The 20,394-nt window shown below is 44.3% G+C and overlaps 1 protein-coding gene across 3 annotated transcripts in view; it reads left to right on the forward strand.

The window, feature by feature from the left end:
• The window catches only part of LOC144101991 (beta-hexosaminidase subunit alpha-like), a 94,666-nt gene that overhangs the window by 46,647 nt on the left and 27,625 nt on the right, over positions 1–20,394 (forward strand). For all 3 annotated transcript variants that reach the window (XM_077635236.1, XM_077635234.1, XM_077635235.1), the window contains exons 6-9: positions 9,133–9,234; positions 11,433–11,541; positions 15,705–15,909; positions 17,699–17,785. In XM_077635236.1, the coding sequence (XP_077491362.1) occupies positions 9,133–9,234; positions 11,433–11,541; positions 15,705–15,909; positions 17,699–17,785 (503 nt within the window). The remainder of the gene's footprint in view (positions 1–9,132; positions 9,235–11,432; positions 11,542–15,704; positions 15,910–17,698; positions 17,786–20,394) is intronic.

Genomic DNA, 20,394 nt, shown 5'->3' on the forward strand with positions numbered 1-20,394 from the left:
ATTCTCAACAGCCTTTCACTCAGGCTTTCACTTACAGGAACTTGTTGACCAGTGATAGAATTAGCACCGTGACTTTCCTTTGCGCAGTCAGGTGCGTCACTAGCTTGGGCCCGCGCTGGTTGCCCTGCAGGAGTACTTGAAGTCTCTTCCGCATCTTGAGCGTCCATGATGTTCTCTGCCACCAAATCAGTCTTCGGTTGGCTTTTGATGGAAGTGTAGGTGTTGACACACTGGGTATCGTCGTACCCAAAGCGTCGGCGTCGTGAGCACCGTGGCACTTAGCCGTCTCGCCTGATGTGGCCCGTGCTGCCGCACCGTCAACACGACGAAGCCCTTTCGGCACCACCACTAAGGACACCTCACCTCCGAAACGTAGCTGATAAGTCAGATCGTCAATCGCGCTTCCCGGCCTCAAATTAAGGGCTACTAGCCTTGTCGTCGACGCCCTGCCGCTCATGCCGTGGACTCGCCATTTCTCTCGGGTAACTTCTGTTACCTTGCCATAAACAGCTAAGGCAGCCCGCACCTCGTCGTCAATGACTCCGTGAAGTAACCAGTGAAGTTCAAGTCTGATGACTTGGTTATCCGGATTAATGACAAGGCGCCGACGCTCATTGACGACGAGCTCCCCTTTAGCAAGCATACTCTTTGTCGCATCAGCTGTTTTCATTTCATTTCATTTCATTTCATTTTATTACCTTAAAGGCCCCAAAAGAAGGGTGCTACATAACGAGTGGAAACAATTAAAAGCACAGATTCACAATAACCGGAAAGTTTTTACATTTTCAACGAAAAGACTTGGGCAAGTGATGATGGCAACGTTGTTTGGAAGGCCGTTGCAGTCTGCGGCTGCAGGAGGAAAGAAGGAATTAGAAAAAGTGACGGTGCGTGAGCGTGGACGGGCAACTTGTAGGTGATGGCTGGTGTGATGAGATATGCGCGCTGGGGGAAGAATAAAAGGTGCGATGTGCATAGGGCTGTGGAAAAATTTGTGAAATAAAGACAGGCTGGCAATGCGATGGCGGAGCGATAAGGGTGATAATCCAGATGCTGTTTTTAAGGAGGAAACGCTGATGTCATAAGAGTACGATGAATGAATGAAGCGAGCAGCGCGATTTTGAACAGATTCGAGGGAATTGATGAGGTAAGCTTGAAGAGGATTCCAAATGGGCGATGCAAATTCTAGTTTGGACCTGATGAATGATTTGTGAGCTAATAACTTTACATGCTGGGAGCATGGTGAAGATGGCGCTTGAGGAAACCTAGCGTCTTGTTTGCAGACGATATTATGTTAGTTACATGCAAGCTCCAAGAAAGATCGCTAGAAATTGTTATGCCTAGGTCCTTGTATGACTGAACTAGTTGTACGGGAACTTTGATATTTCGTAAGAGAAAATTATAGGGTTACGGCGGCGGCTGATGGACAAAGGATTACATTTACGTGGGTTAAGTTCCATTAGCCACTTATCACACCACTCCTGAACAGCACTGAGGTCATTTTGAAGAGAAGATTGGTGAGCGTTGGTGAGAATAGCACGATAAACTACACAGTCGTCAGCGAACATGCGTATGTTAGATGTTACGTTTGAAGGCAGATCATTGATGTATATGAGAAACAGTAGCGGGCCAAGCACAGGTCCCTGTGGAACGCCCGACGTTACTAAGCGTGAGTTAGAGTTCTTATTGTTAACGGAGACAAACTGAGAACGATTAGTTAAAAATTCTTCAATCCATTTCAAAATATGGGGGTGCAAATTTAATTGGGAAAATTTTATCAGCAGGCGTTTATGGGGTGCTTTATCAAACGCTTTCGCAAAATCTAAAGATACGATGTCAGTCTGTAGATTACAATCAAGTTTAGCATGCAGATCATGAATGAACGTAGCAAGTTGGGGCTCGCAGGAATAACCCCGGCGAAACCCATGCTGTGCAGGTAGAAAAAAGTTGTTCGAATCAAGGAATGCCATGATATAGGTATAGATGACGTGTTACATGATTTTGCAGGGAATACTAGTTAGCGAGATGGGACGGGAATTAAGCGGCGAGTTCTTGTTACCTGATTTGTAGATTCGAACGACCTTCCCAATTTTCCAGTCTATGGGAAATTGACCTGTGAAGAGTGACTGAGCGAATAACAAACACAACAGAGATGAACATATCTCTTTTGTATTAATCAGTATTTCAGCGTTGATATTGTCTGTTCCTGCAGAGGATGAAAGTTTAATGTTTTCAGTTAGTGAAGAAATTCCTGCTGAAGAAAATGTAAGAGAGGGCATAGTATCTTGAATAACAGGGGCGTTTGGAGGAAATGTCGGATCTGTTTCATTAGTAAACACGGAATAAAAGGCTCCGTTGAACATGTTGGCGCATTCTGTTTCGCATACAGTTTAACCCGAACCATCGCTGAGGGAAATAGTGCGTGTGCGCTGGGGGTTAATGACTTGCCAGAACCTAAGGGGGTTAGTTGATAACATTTTAGGCAGTTCGGAGTTGAAAAAGGTGCGCTTGGCTTCTCGAATACTTGATAAGAATGTTTTTTCGGATGCGTAATATTTGTTCCAAGCGTTCTGACTAGAAAGCAACATGGCCGATCGGAAAAGACGCTTCTTTTTATTTTCAAGGCGTTTGAGTGTATTTGTGAACCATGTGTTTTGAGGGTTAGTTCTTATATTTATGTTCGGAATAAGCCTGTCGACCAAATCGTCGATTTTCCTCTTAAACAAGGACCAGTAATCATGCATACATCTTTGATGAAAGTTAGATTGAAATCCTGGCAAAAATGCGCGAAATTCATTATTTATTGCTGTATAGTTTCCTTTATCGTATAATCGGATAGTTCTTTTAGTTGTTGCGCGTACGGATGGTTTAATCGTGAAGCCGGCATCTATGACGTGATGATCGCTGACGCCTGGTAGATACGTGATGGAATTAACGCATTCAGGGTTATCCGTTAATAATAAATCTAGAATATTTGTGCAGTCTTCGGTTACACGAGTTGGCTCAGATATAGTTTCAATGAGGTTAAAATAAGGCAAGCGTCTAGAAATTCATTAGCATCCTTATTCCCTGTAGCGGTTAGATTATTCCAGTCGATACACGGAAAATTGAAGTCTCCGAATAGGAGAGTGCATGTGTTAGGGTGTTTAGCTTTAATTTCATTCAGTGCGTTATTAAGTTTTCGAGGGAAATCTGGGCTGTTAGGAGGCCGGTAGCAAACGCCGATCACAACTGATTTAGGTGAACAGTGGCATAAAACACAATATTTCTATATCTGATAAAAGGTTAATGGCTGAGCATGATAGATCTCGAGCGGTGGCAATCAGTACCCCTCCTCCCCTTCGATCTGGGCGATCTTTACGAAAAACACAGAAATTGGGCAAGTCGGCAAGCACTTCACTATCGGAAATATCGCTGTTTAGCCACGTTTCTCTCAAGACTAGTATGTTACTGGCAGATTAAGTGACGATATGGGAAAAAATGTCGCGCTTTGAAATGAAACTTCGTACGTTAGTAAGGATTGCTGACAATGAAAGGGCTTCTTAGTATACATGCCTACAACGATCTGTCGACAGGAGCTGAGATGGTTGCTATTTTACATCTTTGACTGTTCGTATATATGTTGCGGTTAGGACCAATATGTAATGTTTTGAAGCGCAAAGAAAACTTATCGGATACCGATTTGGCAAAGGCTACAAGGTGTTTGCGGGCGTTACGAACGGGAAGGAAGAAGTCTTCGCCAATACTGTAGTTGGGGCCTTTCAGCTTATTGCCTAAAAAAGGACGCTTTCTTTAGTTTTCGATGAGGTGAATTTAACGATGATTGGCCTGGTGCGATTAGTAGAGTGGCGCCCGAGGCGGTGAGCACGCTAGATTAGATTAGGTTCGATGGCAAAACCTAGTTGAGCGGAGCAATGACGAATGACTGTTTCTTCCGAGTCTGCATACGTTTCAGTGGGGTTAGAGTCTGGAATATTATAAAATATGAGATTGTTACGGCGAGACCGATTTTCTGCGTCGTCCATACGTGCTTCCACCCAAGCAGCCCAACATTGGAACTGTATTGGCAAAGCTGGCGCTACAAAGGACTAGGATGGGACCATCCTGTTGCAATATTGGGCCGATGACCTGTGCTGCTTGGGCAGTTTGTCGACCTTGCAGGTAAGTTCAGTGTTTAAAGTTTTCAGGGCGTCGATTTCAGAATGGAGAGTAGAAAGTGTGGCGTAGTGTAATTGTAGAGTGTCCATGCGCTTGTTTAAGTCGGTCAAGGTTGTTTCGGTAGTTTTCAGTCGGTGTTTAATGTCCTGCAGATCAGAAATTAATGTAGCTTGTCCGATAGCTAGTTTTTTGAGCTCGGAAAGTACGCTGTCGTGACGGTCGGGGCCTGGGATAGTTTCAACATCGCCTGAAAATAGTAAAAGAAAACGAAGAACACGTGAACACTCGGCAGCAATACTACAGCAGCACTGAGGGCTCCGCAGCTGCATTAAAAAGTAGTTATTGTTTTTTTTAGCAAATAGGGAAAACTTATTACTAACCTGCAAAGTAGCGGTTTAGTAGCCTGCGCTGATGCACAGCTACTGAGCCCACAGAGCGGCGGCGATGACAGCAGGGGCTTTATATGGCTGCTAGAATTATCAGATGATGTTCTTGGTGATGGGACTGGCCACTGATGGTCTAAGATGACGTCCTCTGGCGACGATGAGGGTAGGAGATGGGGCAACAACGGTGATGGGGCAGGCGGATGGAAAAGACCTTTTTCAAGGAACTTCAGGGCGGCGGTCGAAACCGATGTACAGGAGGCAGACGGTAGAGCGGCGAAAAGCAGTTGCACCGCGAAGGTGAACAACTGCATTGTCTTCAGTGTTACCACCCAAACATGGTTCATTTGGTACGGCCGCAGCGCGATGACGTCGGGTAGCGTACCAAAATCAGCTAGAGCATCCCTGAAATCTTCGACACGGAACGGCCGAGCCTTCACATCTCCCTGAGAGAAGACGGTATTCAAAACTCCCTGACCTGAGAGCAGCTGCTGCAGTATAACTTGGTAGTCCTGTTCAGCTTCATCAAAATCTTTGTTACCACAGCCAGAAACGGTCGCTAACACCGCCCCGTTGGAGCACATGATAAGCACGTCCGCTCGGTAGCGTGGCCGGAAATCCACTTCAACTGCGCTAACGTGGCGGCTGTGACTGAGCCACCACGGCGGCTTTGGTAAGCAATGAAATGATAAAAATATGTGACAGATGTAGAATGCGCTTGAGCAGGAGGTTTGTTTTGGTTTATGGGGTTTAACGTCCCAAACCTGCTCAGGTGGTGAGGGACGCCGTAGTGAAGGGTCCGCAGACTTCAACCACTTGGGTATCTTTAACGTGCACTGACATCGCACAGTGCACGGGCATCTAGAACTACGCCTCCATTGAAAGTCGGCCGCCGCGGCCGGGATCGAACCCGCGTGTTCCGGGTAAGCAGCCGAGCGCCGGAACCACTGAGGCAACCCGGCGGCCTTGAGCAGGAGGTACATTGTGGGTTCGTAGATAGAGCGTAAAATGACATCGCGGCATTTTAGAATGCGGCTGGATTGCGGCAATTTAGAGTGCGGCTAGATTTTAAATTATCATTCATCAAAGGTGCTATCAAGTGAGTGCTATCAACGACCGCCCAATTTCTTTAGCCAGTATTTCCTGCAAATTACTAGAGCACATCCTGTACTCCCATATCGCTAACTTTGTGGAAAATAACTCGTTCTTCAACAGCGCCCAGCACGGTTTCCGAAAATTTCTTTCATGTGAAACGCAATTAGCATCATTCACTCACAATCTTCATATTATCATTGATATAGGCTCACTAGCTGACTACATATTTCTTGATTTCAAGAAAGCTTCTGAATAAGTTCGTCATCGACTCCTCCTCTTCAAACTAGCCAAACTAAACCTTGAACCGAACATACTACTTTGGCTTGAACAATTTCTTTTAAACCGTTTCCACTTGTATCACTAACAATGGCAACTCATCATTATGTTCCGTTGGTTCTTGCGTGCCTGAGGCCTCTGTGTTAGATCCTCTGTTGTTCCTAATATACATTAATGACCTACCTGACTGTGTATCCTCAAACATTCATTTATTTGCTGATGATTGTGTTGTCTTTCGGGAAATTAACAGTTCGGACGATATTAATGCCTTGCAACATGATGTGGATGCTATTAAGAATTGGTGTGACTTGGGGAAAATAGACCTTAATACATCTAAATGTAAAGCCTTACGTGTCTCTAGAAATTCCTGCAGTCCTAGCGTCTATTACCTAAATAACAGTGCGCTCGAATCCGTTACTTCCTATCGTTATCTCGACATTGAAATTTCTTCTGATCTTACTTGGTCGTTTCCCATTATCACCATAATTAACAATGCTAATCGCATGCTTGGTTATCTTCGCCGTAATTTTTCTTCTGCCCCCGGATCACTTAAAGTTCTCCTGTACAAGACACTAATCTGTAGCAAACTAGAATACGCTGCATCCATTTGGGACCTTAGCTGTGCTAACCTAACCTATGCCCTGGAGCTTGTCCAGAATAACTCCGTTCGTTTCATTTTGTATAACTACCATCGTACTGCTAGCATATCATCAATGAAACACCTGTTAAACCTTCCTTCATTAGCTTGTCGTCGGAAATTTTCTCTAATTTCCTTACTCTATAATTTTTTTCATATTTGTCCCAAGATTCGCAGCGCACTCATCCCTTCGCCTTCGTACATCTCATCTCGTCTGGACCACTCACACAAGCTTGGAATTGCTCCACTCAACACGAAAACATGCAGCAACTCCTTCATTTCTCGAACATCTAAGGACTGGAACCATCTGCCCAAACCAATTGCCACCATTGTAGACATTACTCATTTTAGAACCGCATTACTACCATTGTATATGTCGATCATTAATTTGTCTGCTTCGTGTTATCTTTTCTGTATTGTATCTCATTCAACCAGTCCCCTCTGTAATGCCCGTAGCCTTGAGGGTAAAATAAATAAATAAATAAATAACAAAGAGAAGCGAAGAAGCTGTGGAGAATAGTTACTGCAACGCACCACAATGCAGTGAAGCAATGAAGACCTGAAACAAACATGCAAGAATATCACAATATGCGTGACAAACACTGTGGTAGCGTCGCTAAAAAGTGTTCAGTGGGGCTGCTCAGTTGGGGCGAGAATTGACTGCGTCCCTATCAGGAGAACAAAGCTAATTGAAAATAGGCTCACCAGACAACGTTTATTCTGCGTTGCTTGCTATTGATGCATATATACAACGAATTTCACGGTTACTAAAGCTTGCTGGCTAAGGCCTCAATAGCGCTCGAGCACGGCATCTTGTGATACTTCGTTCGAACTCACCAGTGCTTAAGCAAAAAGTCTTCGGCACCTTTTGAGAGCCCCACTGTAACAGAAGATTGCTGATTGGGGATAGTCTGCAGCACTAGAACAAATAAAATACCAGATGAGAACTTTGTGGCGTTGATATAGCGATCGTGTTGCTTTCTAAGCCTCTGAGAACTTCATCGGCAAGGATCGTAGTCTTATTTGTTGGGAAGATTAATTATGAAATCAAGGCGTACTTTGTTACTCCCCGCGATTTAAGTGTAGCTATTTCTTCATGCCGCGAAAGAGCTCGTCTCACCGTAAATGATGCGCCCGCTGCAGGTCATGTCAACGCTTGAGAGGTACCAGTTTTCCTTGATAGCAGCTCTTTGGCACATATTTTCCACTTTGTTTCGCTCGGAAAGCAGATAAAACCGGGACTGGCACCCACTCCAGCGTGATTAGAAGTTCCAAAAACTTCTCAGCTTGGCGTCGCCCAGCATAACTCAGGAAACTGGAAGTGTACGAACCGAAATCCACTGCATCGCGCTGTCAGAAGACCAGCGTATTGCCAGCCAAGTCCGGTGCCGCCTGACAAACGTTCACTGATGTAATTTTCAAGATATGGGCCTGGATAGCTCTGTTCCGAGTGTGGTATGCAGCTTATTCACATAAAGATGTTTCGATTAAGCTGCGCATAGGCTTGGGCAAGTTGGTAGCACATGTTAAGCAAAGAATGGCGCTGCACAATAGCCGAGGACGAGAGGGTAACACGCACAGAAGCGTCCGCATGTGTTACCCTCTCGTCCTGGTCTTTTTCTGCCGCACCATTGTTCGCTTCCGACTTAGGACTTATCTCCCTACAATGGACGCTTATCGTCAGCCAGCGTAACTTTGAACCTTCATAACTTTATGCCCGGTGGAAAAAAATTGCTGACTCTCTTATTATTGAAAGTAGATGCATGCATAAAATGCTTCTCAGTGCCAGCGTTCTCTAGGACGGGTTACTTATAGGTCGTGGACTTTTGGATGTTCATTTATATTCCCTAAAGTGTAGCGCAATCGGACAGAGGAGAAAGGGTGACGGGAAACTGGATGCGGAAGGGTTCTAAGTTCAAGCCTATAAAGAACAGTTGTTTATATGGTTGTGCACAGTGCATGTCTAATAATGTCTCCTCGCCCTCTTATATTTTACACACTCAGCAAAAAGTGTGAAGGCAGGAACGCCACCTGCTTCCGAGTACTTTTTTATTATTCCGCTTTTTTCTTTTGGGAAGTAACCGGTCGCAAGGTTAAACAAAAATTTAATGGCCTGGACTGCTGACCAGGCAAGCAACGCAGAATACGATTGGCTGTAAGACCTTGCGCTAGTGAACATTCGGTGTACGAATAATTCACTCGGGTCATGGTAGGCTAGCAATGCTGCCCTTGTATTACATCAACAAGCGTCGCGTCGCTGGTTTCTTCTTAGTTTGACGATAACTGTGGAGGATAATTTTGCATTTAGTGACGAAGCAGTCGTGACCATGAAATATTTGCATTCCTAAGCTTCGTCTTGAAGACTTGCTTAGGTGAACGGCGTTTCTTGTTTTTTTTAGTGACTTTACTAAGTAAGCTCATGAATTCACTATTTCGTACAGGAGTGGAGCAATTGTTAACGTAGAGCAATGCTCGATTTTTCGATTTTATCATTATATGCACTTAACATTTTCAATAGGTTGGTTCAGGTGTTAGTCACATGTTGCCGGTTGCTTAAAAGTCAAATATGCAATGTGCTGTACGCAGGATGCAATGGCGTACAACAAGCTGAATGTTCTCCATTGGCACATCGTGGATGATCCTTCCTTCCCCTACGTAAGCAAGACGTTTCCGAGCTTGAGTGAGAAGGTGAGTACTTTTATTTCTTATTGGTCTTCTCACCACCCATGAACATCAGCTGTAGTGACTCAAAACATGCGAAGCTCAGACACATGCGCGAATTCAAAGATACGAGCCCCGCCATGGGGACTTATAGTTTACAGAGACCAGATTTTAAACGCCCGTGAGGACGCGCCGTCAGGTATCCAAACTGTATCTTAAGTAGCCTAAGGGGGCCTCATTTAACAATCAGCACTCTTCGACGGTTTTCACTGCAGCAGTGTTGTTTCAGCACTTATTTATTTATACAAGTACCTGCCGCCCCACAATGACATAATTGCAGGAGGGGGGGGGGGGTGAGAGACCATTGGAGGAAAATTAACATGTGACAAAAAGTTAAAACAGCTAAGCACAGGTGGTAAAAGCAAGAAAGTGACAAAGTAGGTAACATCGATGAGTCATCTCGATGGCAAACGGTCTTCAGTGAACTGCGGTGCAAAATGGCAAAACAGAATTTGAAATGATACACTATTGTATGAAGCGCAATGCCAGCCAAAAGATGTGAAGTAAACGGGATAATATTAATCTGTGGCAGACTGCCTGACAATAAAGACAGAAACTCTAAACACGTTTTAAATTCACCAATGGTCTTGGGAAGCTTATTCCAGTGCGCGGAGGCATGTGGAAAAAAATTAATTATGGTAGACATCAGTACGACAGCGCCTTTCAAGAACATTCAGCTCGTGATCACATCGTTTAGAGATGAAGTGGGGAGGAAAAATGTACAAGTTCTTATTTATGGTTCTGAGATCAGAGTAAATTCGGGAAAAAAAGTTATAATTTTGCAGTTAACCGGTGGTGTGCCACTGTTTTCCAACCAAAGTTCTCTTTAACTAATGCAGTACTGCTACGGAAGTTATAATTACCAGACACAAATCTTGCAGCCCGTATTTGGCCGCGTTCAAGCTTTTCTGTAAGGTTTCAGCATTGAGGGCCCCTCACTGCGCAAGCGTATTCGAGTACCGGACGAAGATTTGTTATCTAAAAATTTATTTTATTTTCTTGGGGGCTTCAAAAAAATTACGTCGAACAAGGTTTAGCCTTCGAGATGACTTTAAGGTTAAGTGTTCAATATGTCTGTTCCAAGGTAAATTTTCTGAAAAATAGACACCGAGGTGTTTGTGATGTTGGACCCTTTCAAGAAGTAGTCCGTCCCATTTAGGCAATGATCTCAGATGAAAGCGTTTACGGGTCGACACAAGTTAACATTTAGCATTGTTCAAAGACATGCCCCAATTAGTGCACCAAGCATGAATTTTGTTTAGATCATTCTGCAAACTACTTACATCACGATCATTTTCTACATTCCTGTGTATGGTACAATCATCAGCATATATGAGCATAAGAACAGACTTATTAACCCCATCTCATAGTTCGTTATAATTGCAAATATCTTTGGCAGGAGGCTTATCGCAGGATAAGGGACAGGAGAAACACAGGAATGAAAATATACGTGTGCTAGGAACAAAAGCACCGAGAATGAAAAAAAAATTGAATTTTACCATCAATCATGACGGCGCACGAATAAATGATATTTTCTTACTGACCATAAATAAAAATATGTCGCTCATCCAACGTACCCTAATAACGTTTCATTCTTATTTTCTCGTAGGTGTATGAGTCGGGCAAACAGCTTCAAGATATTAGCGTTTGCCTTGAAAGATATGGTTCCAGATGCATTAAAAAAAATGTCAAAACTTGAGCGCACACAGTGGCTAGATGCAGTTTGTGTTCAATGCTACACTCATGATCGGCACACAACCTGCGCAGGTGCTTGAACAGAGAAAAAAGCCGCGTCCCTGTGACAACAACGAGGCTTCCGTATATAAAGTGCTCGACCATCCTAATTGTAGTTTTACAGTTGATGACAACAATTTACAAAATCAACAATGTTTTTAAGGTACCAGTCACTGTTGAGAGCAAATCGACATAGTTTTCTTAATGCATGCTTTTCCATAGTCAACTCAAATTGACCACAAAATCAGCAGCGCTATCGTGGGGAACGCGCAGATGATATTTCAAGTCCACATGACTGTCAATCTAGTTTTTCTTCTTCTGTAGGTTTGGTTTCTTTGTCGCCTGGTTGACGCTAGAACTTTCCGGTTTCAATATCGTGGTGACTACCTGGACTTAGTAGCATTGTTAACAAAAAATGGCGCACTTTGCAGGGCGCCTACTACCCGGAGACGCATGTCTACCAACCAGAAGACGTCCAACGCGTCATCAGCGAAGCTTCGGCCAGAGGCATCCGCGTAATGGCCGAGTTCGACACACCCGGTACGGAAAGAAAGGAGAAATCAGAGTAAATTCTAGGAATTCCAGGCTAGCAGTAGCTGCGGGACACGCAGAGACGCCGGGACGAAGGTAGGGCAGAAGATCGATATTCTATATTATTCTCTGCAAACGTGTTTCAATTCTATGAAGCTTCCAGTACGGAGGTAGTAGTTGACAAGCCATGGGCCGAGGTATGCTTCAAATCATCATGAAGTGAAAAGCACTACCAAAGATCAAGTGAACTTGTTTGTGCGTACTCGCCTAGCATTCAGGCTTTTTCTGCGTTCCTTACATGGTAACTGTAGGCAAACGCTTCCCTTTATTATGCATTGACAAAACATTTTGCTGTTCACCTCCGACGTTGTTTATCCACCAAACGCTTAAAGCAGGGTGAAATGACTTTCACAGTGTCCTCGTCAAAATTTTGCCACCTAGTAAAATAATGTAGATAGCAGATTTACCTCTCGGATACGAGTATGTTTTTGGGAACGTTAGAATCGCAGTGGTAGTTACCTGTGGGGCAGAAACTTGGAGGCTAAACAAAAAAGGTTCAACTTAAAATGAGGATATCACAGTGAGGTATGGAAAGAAAACTGATTGATGTAACATTAAGAGAAAGGAAGAGACCACTGCATGGTAGAGAGTAGGAAGATGGTTTCTTGCCAGACACAAAGTTAACAAGAGAGAAAATGAGGCCCAGAGTTCTTGCCACGGCAACCACCCTGAGCATTTCCCTTCCTTTGTTCCATTTCTTTGTAGAAAAGAGCTGAAAAGAGGTGAGTGAACCCACACGAGTTGATGACATCCTAGTCGAAATCACGAAGAAGAAATGGGCGTGGGCAGTGCATGCAATGCGAAGGCATATAACCCGTGGTTTTTAAAGGGACTATGCAATAAATTAATTGAGAATACGTAAAGAAGACCAGAGAAAGGCATTTCATCACTCGTCACCCCAACGCAAGAATTTTTAAGCTGGCATCAATAACATCGAAGATATAGACGATTAAAAATTACGCTCCTCCTCTCCCCCTGAACTCGTACACGTGGGGAACCACACAAAAATAAAGAAAACAGCTCCGGGACTGGGTCCCGCCCCTGAATACATCATCCGCTGACGTTCCTTTTGCAACTTCCGGTTGTCGCTCCTAGCACCCCAGCAGCAGCGTAGGCGGCGTTACTGCGGCGCGCATCGGGTTTCTTTGCTTGTCGCCTGTTGTAGTTAGCAGTAATGGACCTGGGCCTGGACTGCTCGCTCTTACGGCCGCGATGGGCATCGAGCCCTATGCGTTCACGCCGTACCGGCTGAACGCCAGCGACGATAGTAGCGACTCGGCGAGCCACTTCGAGTAGGTCCGGAACTCCCGACAGAAGGAGGCGGCAGAGGAAAATTGAAACCATACGCGCGAAGGCAAAGCCCTGGCTCGCGCTTGCCCGAGAGGGTCGCGAGGCGGCTCGAGCAGACGATTTTCACGGCTACCGGAAGTGTGCCCGTGACGTTGTGGCTGCCATGGCTCCAGCGAATGAGAGCGTGTGGTGGCCTGGCGACGTCACGGGTACAGTGACGTGTTTTTTTTTTCGCGATTTAAGTTTCAAAATTGGTCACTACGAGCACACCAATCGGCCCGCGAATTTTAAAAAACACGGATTTATAAATTCTTAACAAATAGCCGGCTCAGTTCCGAAGACTCATACTCGGTGTGAATGCTTCTTAGCATCATTTCTAAGCATTGAAAACATTTACAAGCGACTTTTTATTCATTTCATATTCCCTTTAAGGTCGAAGAGAAGGCAAGCTTAGCAGCGGGCGGCAGAAAGTGAGGCGGGCGGATGGATTTAAAAAAAATTCTGAGGGCACTTAAGTCTGCTTACGTGCAGGAATGCGAAAGCATGGAACTTTCTAGAACACGGGTTTTTTTCCACGGCGCCCGTAGGCAACGCATATTTTCCTGTTGTTCTTACTGGTTAATTTTGTTTGTTTTATTTAGTTTTGTTTTGTTTATTTTTGTTTTTATTTTCATTACTTGTTATTCATTTATATTTTGATGTTTGTATTTTTCGTTTTTATATTTTAATACATTTTACTAATCGCTTAACAATGACTAATTAACTAATTATTAATCACCCATTACTTAGTAATTGCTAAGAGCGTATGGGTTATAGCAATCCTGCCATTGATGACGCCAAAGTGTGAAAGATTTCGCGGACGGACGGACGGACCGGCGGACAACGATGAGCCATTAAAGGCTTTCGCCTTAAAGCTTTGCGGGGATAGGGTAGCCGCAGCTGGCAAAGGACAGAGTTAATTGGAGAGACATGGGAGAGGCCTTTGTCTTGTAGTGGGTGTAGCCAGTATGTTGCTGATGATGATTATGAGAAGCACGCGGTTGCCGTTGAAATATAGGAGTTGTATAACCTATGGGCCTTTTGGTAGTAAGGAGAGCCGCTTCCGTGCAGTGAATTAGGATATGCAGCGTGAGAATAAATTTTGAAAAACTAATTGACGATGACAAGCGGTATTTCGCACTGTTGATTTGTAATTTCTACACATGAGAAGTACCTTATGTCGACAGATTCCGCTTGAGACGGCAGGCTTATCTTAGGCTAAATGCAATTTACCGTGCCAGGCCTTAAATATTTATGCTTGAGGGAAACGTGGCAAAATGAGTGAAGAATGTGGCCAAAATTTCAGATTTATCAGTTTATTTTTTCTTAACCCTCAGGTCTCTATCTCTGTCATGACAAATGTTGAAGAGGGATAGGAAGTATACATTCAGAAAATTGCCTTTTTAATTGTGATCATAAAAAAAAATATCCACGAATCACTCTTCTGATGTTCTCAGAATGTCGCTCATTTCGCGCGATTCCAACAACGAAGGACCGTCATCATAGTTTTATGGTTTGAGGTTCATGGGGGTAAACGTCCCAAATCGGCTCTGGCTATCAGGGACGCCGTAGTCAATGGCTCCAGAAATTTCTACTTCGTGGTATCGCTATGTATAGTAGGGATCAGCAGATCAGCGCTTCGGTTGTATACAATACCTTTTTGCTCTGACTAAAGGCAAAAGCATACGAGCGACAAACGATGCAAACGAGAAAATAAATTTTAAGCTTGTTCTTCTGAGGTTTCACTTTTTCGGGGATTTCTATCACTCATGCCTTCAGCTTTTTGTTATCAATAGCAGTCGAAATATACAATTTTTGCGCTATAATCCTGGGGAGAGAAGGATTGCAATGAAGCAATCCATTTTTCATCTACATATGCAGTAGGTTTTGAAAGTTATTTTTGCAAGAAATTTATTTAGCATATATGTATACTGGAGTTTAACTTTTATTTCGACTAGCATTTGGAATCTAAGAAAATAATCAGTTTAATTAAACATAACAGGTTTTTGTGATAAAGCTGACATAAAAACAATTCTCGTTAAATAATGAACGCTTTGGTGTTGACCTTATGAGCGTAGTGATGTAATTGCCCAATATACGAGCTATATAAATTTGCTTTCATTCACAGCGCAGAGACGAACACGGACCAGAGGTGAGACGCCACATAGCGCCGCTTTGTGGTGTCTTTGTACTGTTCGTGTTCGTCTTTGCACTGTGAATGTAAGCATGAAACACCATCTCACCCAGCAACTGATTTTAGCTAAGTTTGTAATGAAGTTTTGATGGCAGCATAAAAATTTTCTTAATACTGCAAATTTGGTGACATTTTATGCATCAATAGTAAAAATAGTTCGAACTGTCACGTCCCCCTTAAGACGTTTTAATATATGATGCGCGAAATGCCGAGAATAACTGCCTAAAATAATCCAGAGAACATGCAAAGTATTTTGCGTTTTTTTGTCTGCTAATCCAGTAGGTTCAGCAGACAAATGATTACACATCAAAATGAAATACTTGCTGTTGGTTTTCCATAATTTGATAAACCAGAGCAAGGAACACAATGAACTAAGCCAAGGGAGGGTGTCATGGAAGGAACCGATTCCAAGTCCTCTTTTCGTCTATTTCGTTCTGTTCGTTGCACTGCGCTGCGACTAAGGCGAAAAAGAAAGAAGCTGTGGAATAACAGGCAGCGTATAGTTGTACGTTAATAGCCTTCGCCAATTTCCCGTGTATAGAAAAAGGTGAGGAAAAAGGAACACACCATGGCTTTTGCCATGCTGCAGGACACACCCGCTCATGGGGAGCAGCGTTTCCTGACGTCTTGACGACCTGCTACAAAGGCTCAGAGCCCGATGGCGAACTCGGCCCGATAGACCCCACCAAAAACGGGTCGTACACATTCTTGGCGCGGCTCTTCAAGGAGGTCGCGGATGTGTTTCCTGATCAGTATGTTCACCTGGGCGGAGATGAAGTCGGCTTCGACTGCTGGTAGGTGGTCGACGCACCGCGAGTGCTTTCACATGTCACGTTATTTAAATAGAGGTTCCAAAGAAAAGCAATTGGCGATTAGCGATGCCCGCAGAGCTGTGCTGTGGCAGCTGTTGCCGGTAGGCAGGTGCCACCTAAGCCCTGCTCCAGTTGCGCGCTTTGAGGAGTTTTGTACATACTGAAGCACGCTGAACAAAAAGCGGGGATTATGCTCCGAAATACCAGTGCACGAAACTATGTCAAGAAAGACAAACCCAGTGGATTGGTCACATGTCAGCAGAGGTTTCGCTTTCGTAGATTTAACTTTTGTCGTCTGACTATTGTAAATATTGAAGGCAGTCAAAAATTCCGCTCACTGTCGTGGGACTTGTTACGGGGAAGTCTTTTCAACGGGACACTGGCTTTTCTAAAGAAATATTGGAAATAAATTATCGCGAATAAAAGCTGAGCATTTTAATATAAATCAACACACTTATTGCGACACACGCGGTGTTTAATGAATAGTTGATTCAGTGAACTTCCGTGACTTAGAGCTACCTGATGTGTTTGGCTGGAACGTCGAAGCAAACACTTTTCTTCAGAGCACACATAAACAACGTGTGCTCTAAAGAAAACAAGCACAGCCCAGTGCGCCCTTTGTTCTTTTCACCTTTATTTGCAATCTATCATTCTGCCACTGCTGACTAGGCCGCGAGCTGGTCATCAAGAAATATCCTTCAATATGAGGCATATTCAGGTAGCAAACCACGGTCTCTCTGCAGCGAAGGACACAGAGTCGCCTCCGTTCGCACTGATTGCCGATGGGCATTCGTCGGATGTTATTCGTTGTCACCCAATGGGCTCACAGTCGTAAAATTGATAGGGAAATGCCTTTACTCTTGGCAACCACCGTTTACCGCGGAAGTTGTGCCCGCGACGATTTCTCTTTCAAAATTTGACTTCCAAGATTTGTCAAAAAGCTACGATTAACTGCACAAACCGCTCCTGGACGTAGGTCATGAGACTAGGCGGTTATAAATTAAGACTTTAATGACAATTGTCAATACTCTAATTAGCTGAGATACTCTGAACTAGTTTTAAACACTAAAATTTTTATGTTTTTTTACTTGCAGGCCAGGTTTCGCTTCTGGCCCATTGGATGTCGCAGATTTAGCATCCATGCCCTCCGAGATTTTTGCGTCTGAATGTTTTACTCAATCCCATTTCTTGTGCATGGAAAGCGATGAAGATCGGCGTGAAATTTTCCCATGTGTCACTCAGCCGATGCGCGTTGCAATTCATCTGCCGACTGCGCAGAGCAGCAGTCTAAGCTGGTAACTGTTTCGCTTTCGATACCGGTTAGGAAAATCGAAGAAACGCTGTATGTAGCACTCGGCTAGCACAAGCGAGTTATTCCGAGGAGATTGCCACTATCTTGCATGAGCAATTATTTTAGTTTTGTTCAAAATTTTTAATATTTATCTCAGAAAGTGACCTGCTGCAATTATTCAAAATGAATACTTCAGGAAGCCGCTACACCAATACTTTCGTTCGTAGCACGCAGATTAAACGCAGTGACAACTTTTTCTTTATGATTGGACTCTAGTTTCATAAGAGAGTGACGGCGAAAATAACTCTCACTTTTGTTCTTCCTGGTAGCGTAGAATACGGGATATATTCACTTCCGTTCAAAAATAATTTCATTTTTACAATGATCTCTTTTTCAAAGGCATCTAACACGGCACGCGCGATAGCTTTTTGTTGAATGTTTTAAATGTTTAAAATACTAAAAAGCTACTTCATGTTTCAGGAAGTCGAACCCGAACATCACCAGCTTCATGCGGAAAATGGGCATCGCTGGAAACTATGAGAAGCTTGAAGACTACTACATACAGAAGTGAGTTTGACTAGACACCGTAACAAGACTGCAGCTCTAGAGGCCTATTTTCACACTACGCCGGATGATGACGGCTCGCAGAGACCACACGTTTAGTACGTGGGCCCTTGAACACTATGCCGCGGGCGAGCGCGAACTTTGGCCGTGGCTGTTAGCGCAAGTCGGCAGTACCATGCACCGCAACGCCCAGATACAAACGTGGGCCGCTACCTCAGCTCGGACTAGAATGAATGCTACGCTTCTGTAAGGAGGTGCAGCTTGTCGGCTGTCTTCACTTCGCAACTTGAGTAAGAGGAAAGTCTGCATTGGCGATAATTTGCCAACAATCAGTCCTCATGGCCTCCCGGTGTCGAGTTGCCTGGGCTACTTGCAATAGGAGGTGGGCCATCAGGAAAGCGCAAATTTGATGAGATTCCATGTTGCCTGAGTAACCAGGGCTACCATATCTGTTATCGGGTGTGAAAAATATCTGGTTCAGGCGAAAGCTGTGCTCAGTGATTCTTTATGACTCTTTTCCGGGGATTATAGTGGCGGCATAGCATCAGAACCTCCAGAACGGAACGAAGAGAAAGCGGGAAAAGCGGTTGCGAACTTATCTTGTCGCCAATTTTGGCTGCGTGTGATTCCTTTGAAGCTGGGATTATAGGCTGCTATACTTTAACAATTTCGCCGTGAGTGCCAGCCTCAATCAGCTGCTTTCTCTGTCAACGCGGAGTAAAGTTGGATCGTTGTTATTCCGTAAACATGATAGTTGAAACATAAGGTCAAGGGTGTTCATCACGCTCTAAGTTGTTTTTGTTCATGTTGTCCTAACAACAAATGCCACAAACCCACGTTCGGGGATTAGCCCAGTTGTTCTTTCTCCCCATACTCCTATGCTCGCCTTGCTCTTTCAGACTCTTGTTTCACGCTGCGGTACTTGTCAGGCCTGCATTTTACTCTCTCAGCCCACCTTCTGGCTTTTTGCTTCTCTCTCGTGTTACCGCTCTGGTGTTCCTTTAGATTTTTGTTTCTTTACTTTTTTCCTCACCTCGGGTTCCTGCACGTATATGTACGCAGCGTAGTAATCAGATCATTTAAATTGATTTCAAATCCGAACCATGAAAGACACACAAGATTTATCCGCTTGGCTGACCTCGCTTAAGAGTCCGCATGGGGCCGCTAGCTCACGATGACATTGATTTCAAAACCGCTCGCTCACAATCTCAACATAACCTTTTGTGCATTATCTCCGTCATTTCTCTGAGCTGACGATGCATCTTACCTCCTACCGCAGAACTCAGCGAAACATGGCCTCCGTGCATGTCCGTCAATGTTTTGATCATGCGCATTAGATGCCCGCAATAAACGTCACCACCTGCGTAGAAAGAGCAGCGCGGCGTCCAAAGGATCACAATGCGGTACTTGCTTTTGCCCGAACGTAAGGTATAGGCAGAGAGTGAGCAAGAATTTCGATAAGGATACCACTCGCTTTCAAGACCAGGGGAGCCGTCATGCCCGGTAGTTAGTGCATACTCAGAACCGAGGAAGTATACAGGACCAAACTTCAAATAAAAGGTAAATTATACAGGTTGTCTATATTCAGAGAAACATTGATGCAAATAATAAACGGAAGTGTTACACACACTACTAACCGGTAATTGGCCAACGTTTGCAACCCAGGACAGCGGAGATGCTAAGCATTGCCGAGGAGGGTAGTGCGACAGATCGTGGAAAAGCAGTTTATGAAAAGACCGTAAACTAGGGGCTCTCAAATCAACGACATCGTGAGCTTGCGCATCTAGACACTTCAGCGAGGTCACCTCAACAGGATCATCTCGTGTCCTTTTAATACTTGAGATTTTAACTCAATATAATGGAACTAATTTGGTGGCGGCCTACACTGGACCCCTCGAAAGAAAAGCAACTACCACAACAAAACCAATTCCGTGCGCTTTATTCACTCGGGCCGAGTGCATTAATATCTCGGCCGCGGCCACAGCGCCCGCCTGCATGTGGCCCCCAACATGACATTTAGTTTGGCCGGCTCACGGGGCGGAAGGGGCTGGCTAAAGCACACAGGAATAGCGTGAGTTAGGTCACAGAGCTCGTTTTTCTGCACTAAGTAGCAAGCAATGTGAAGCTGCTTTTAGATTGACCACTGCGCATCTGCTACTACTTCCTCAAGCAGGGCGTGGCGACATGCGCTTGAAAATCAAGAATCAAATTTTCTGTTTAAGTTGAATGAAGCTTATGGTTGCATGATACAAGTTAGAAAATTCAGGACAATTTTCCACACTAACCCGTCGCATCCTTATGCCTGCAAATTCAATGGCTATTGACGCTTGGAACACTTTCTTGGATGTAGCTGCAGCTAGAGCCGGTACTGTCGAAGCCTTCGTCATCAAGATCTCTGAAGTGAATGAAATATTCTGTGATGTAGCATGCCACTTTCACAGTGGGAAAACGCCGGACGGCCGTTATATTTCATGCGACAACCACTAGTTTCCTTTGCGAACAATGTCAGAAACGGCTTCGAAAATGTACCGATAGATTTTGCTGTAGGTAGCTGACACTGCCATGGCAATTAAAGCTGTAGAGCCTCTCAAAGCCTCTCACATTCTCAGAGC

The sequence above is a fragment of the Amblyomma americanum genome, chromosome 8, assembly GCF_052857255.1.
Source record: "Amblyomma americanum isolate KBUSLIRL-KWMA chromosome 8, ASM5285725v1, whole genome shotgun sequence".
Classification (NCBI taxonomy): Eukaryota; Metazoa; Arthropoda; class Arachnida; order Ixodida; family Ixodidae; genus Amblyomma; species Amblyomma americanum.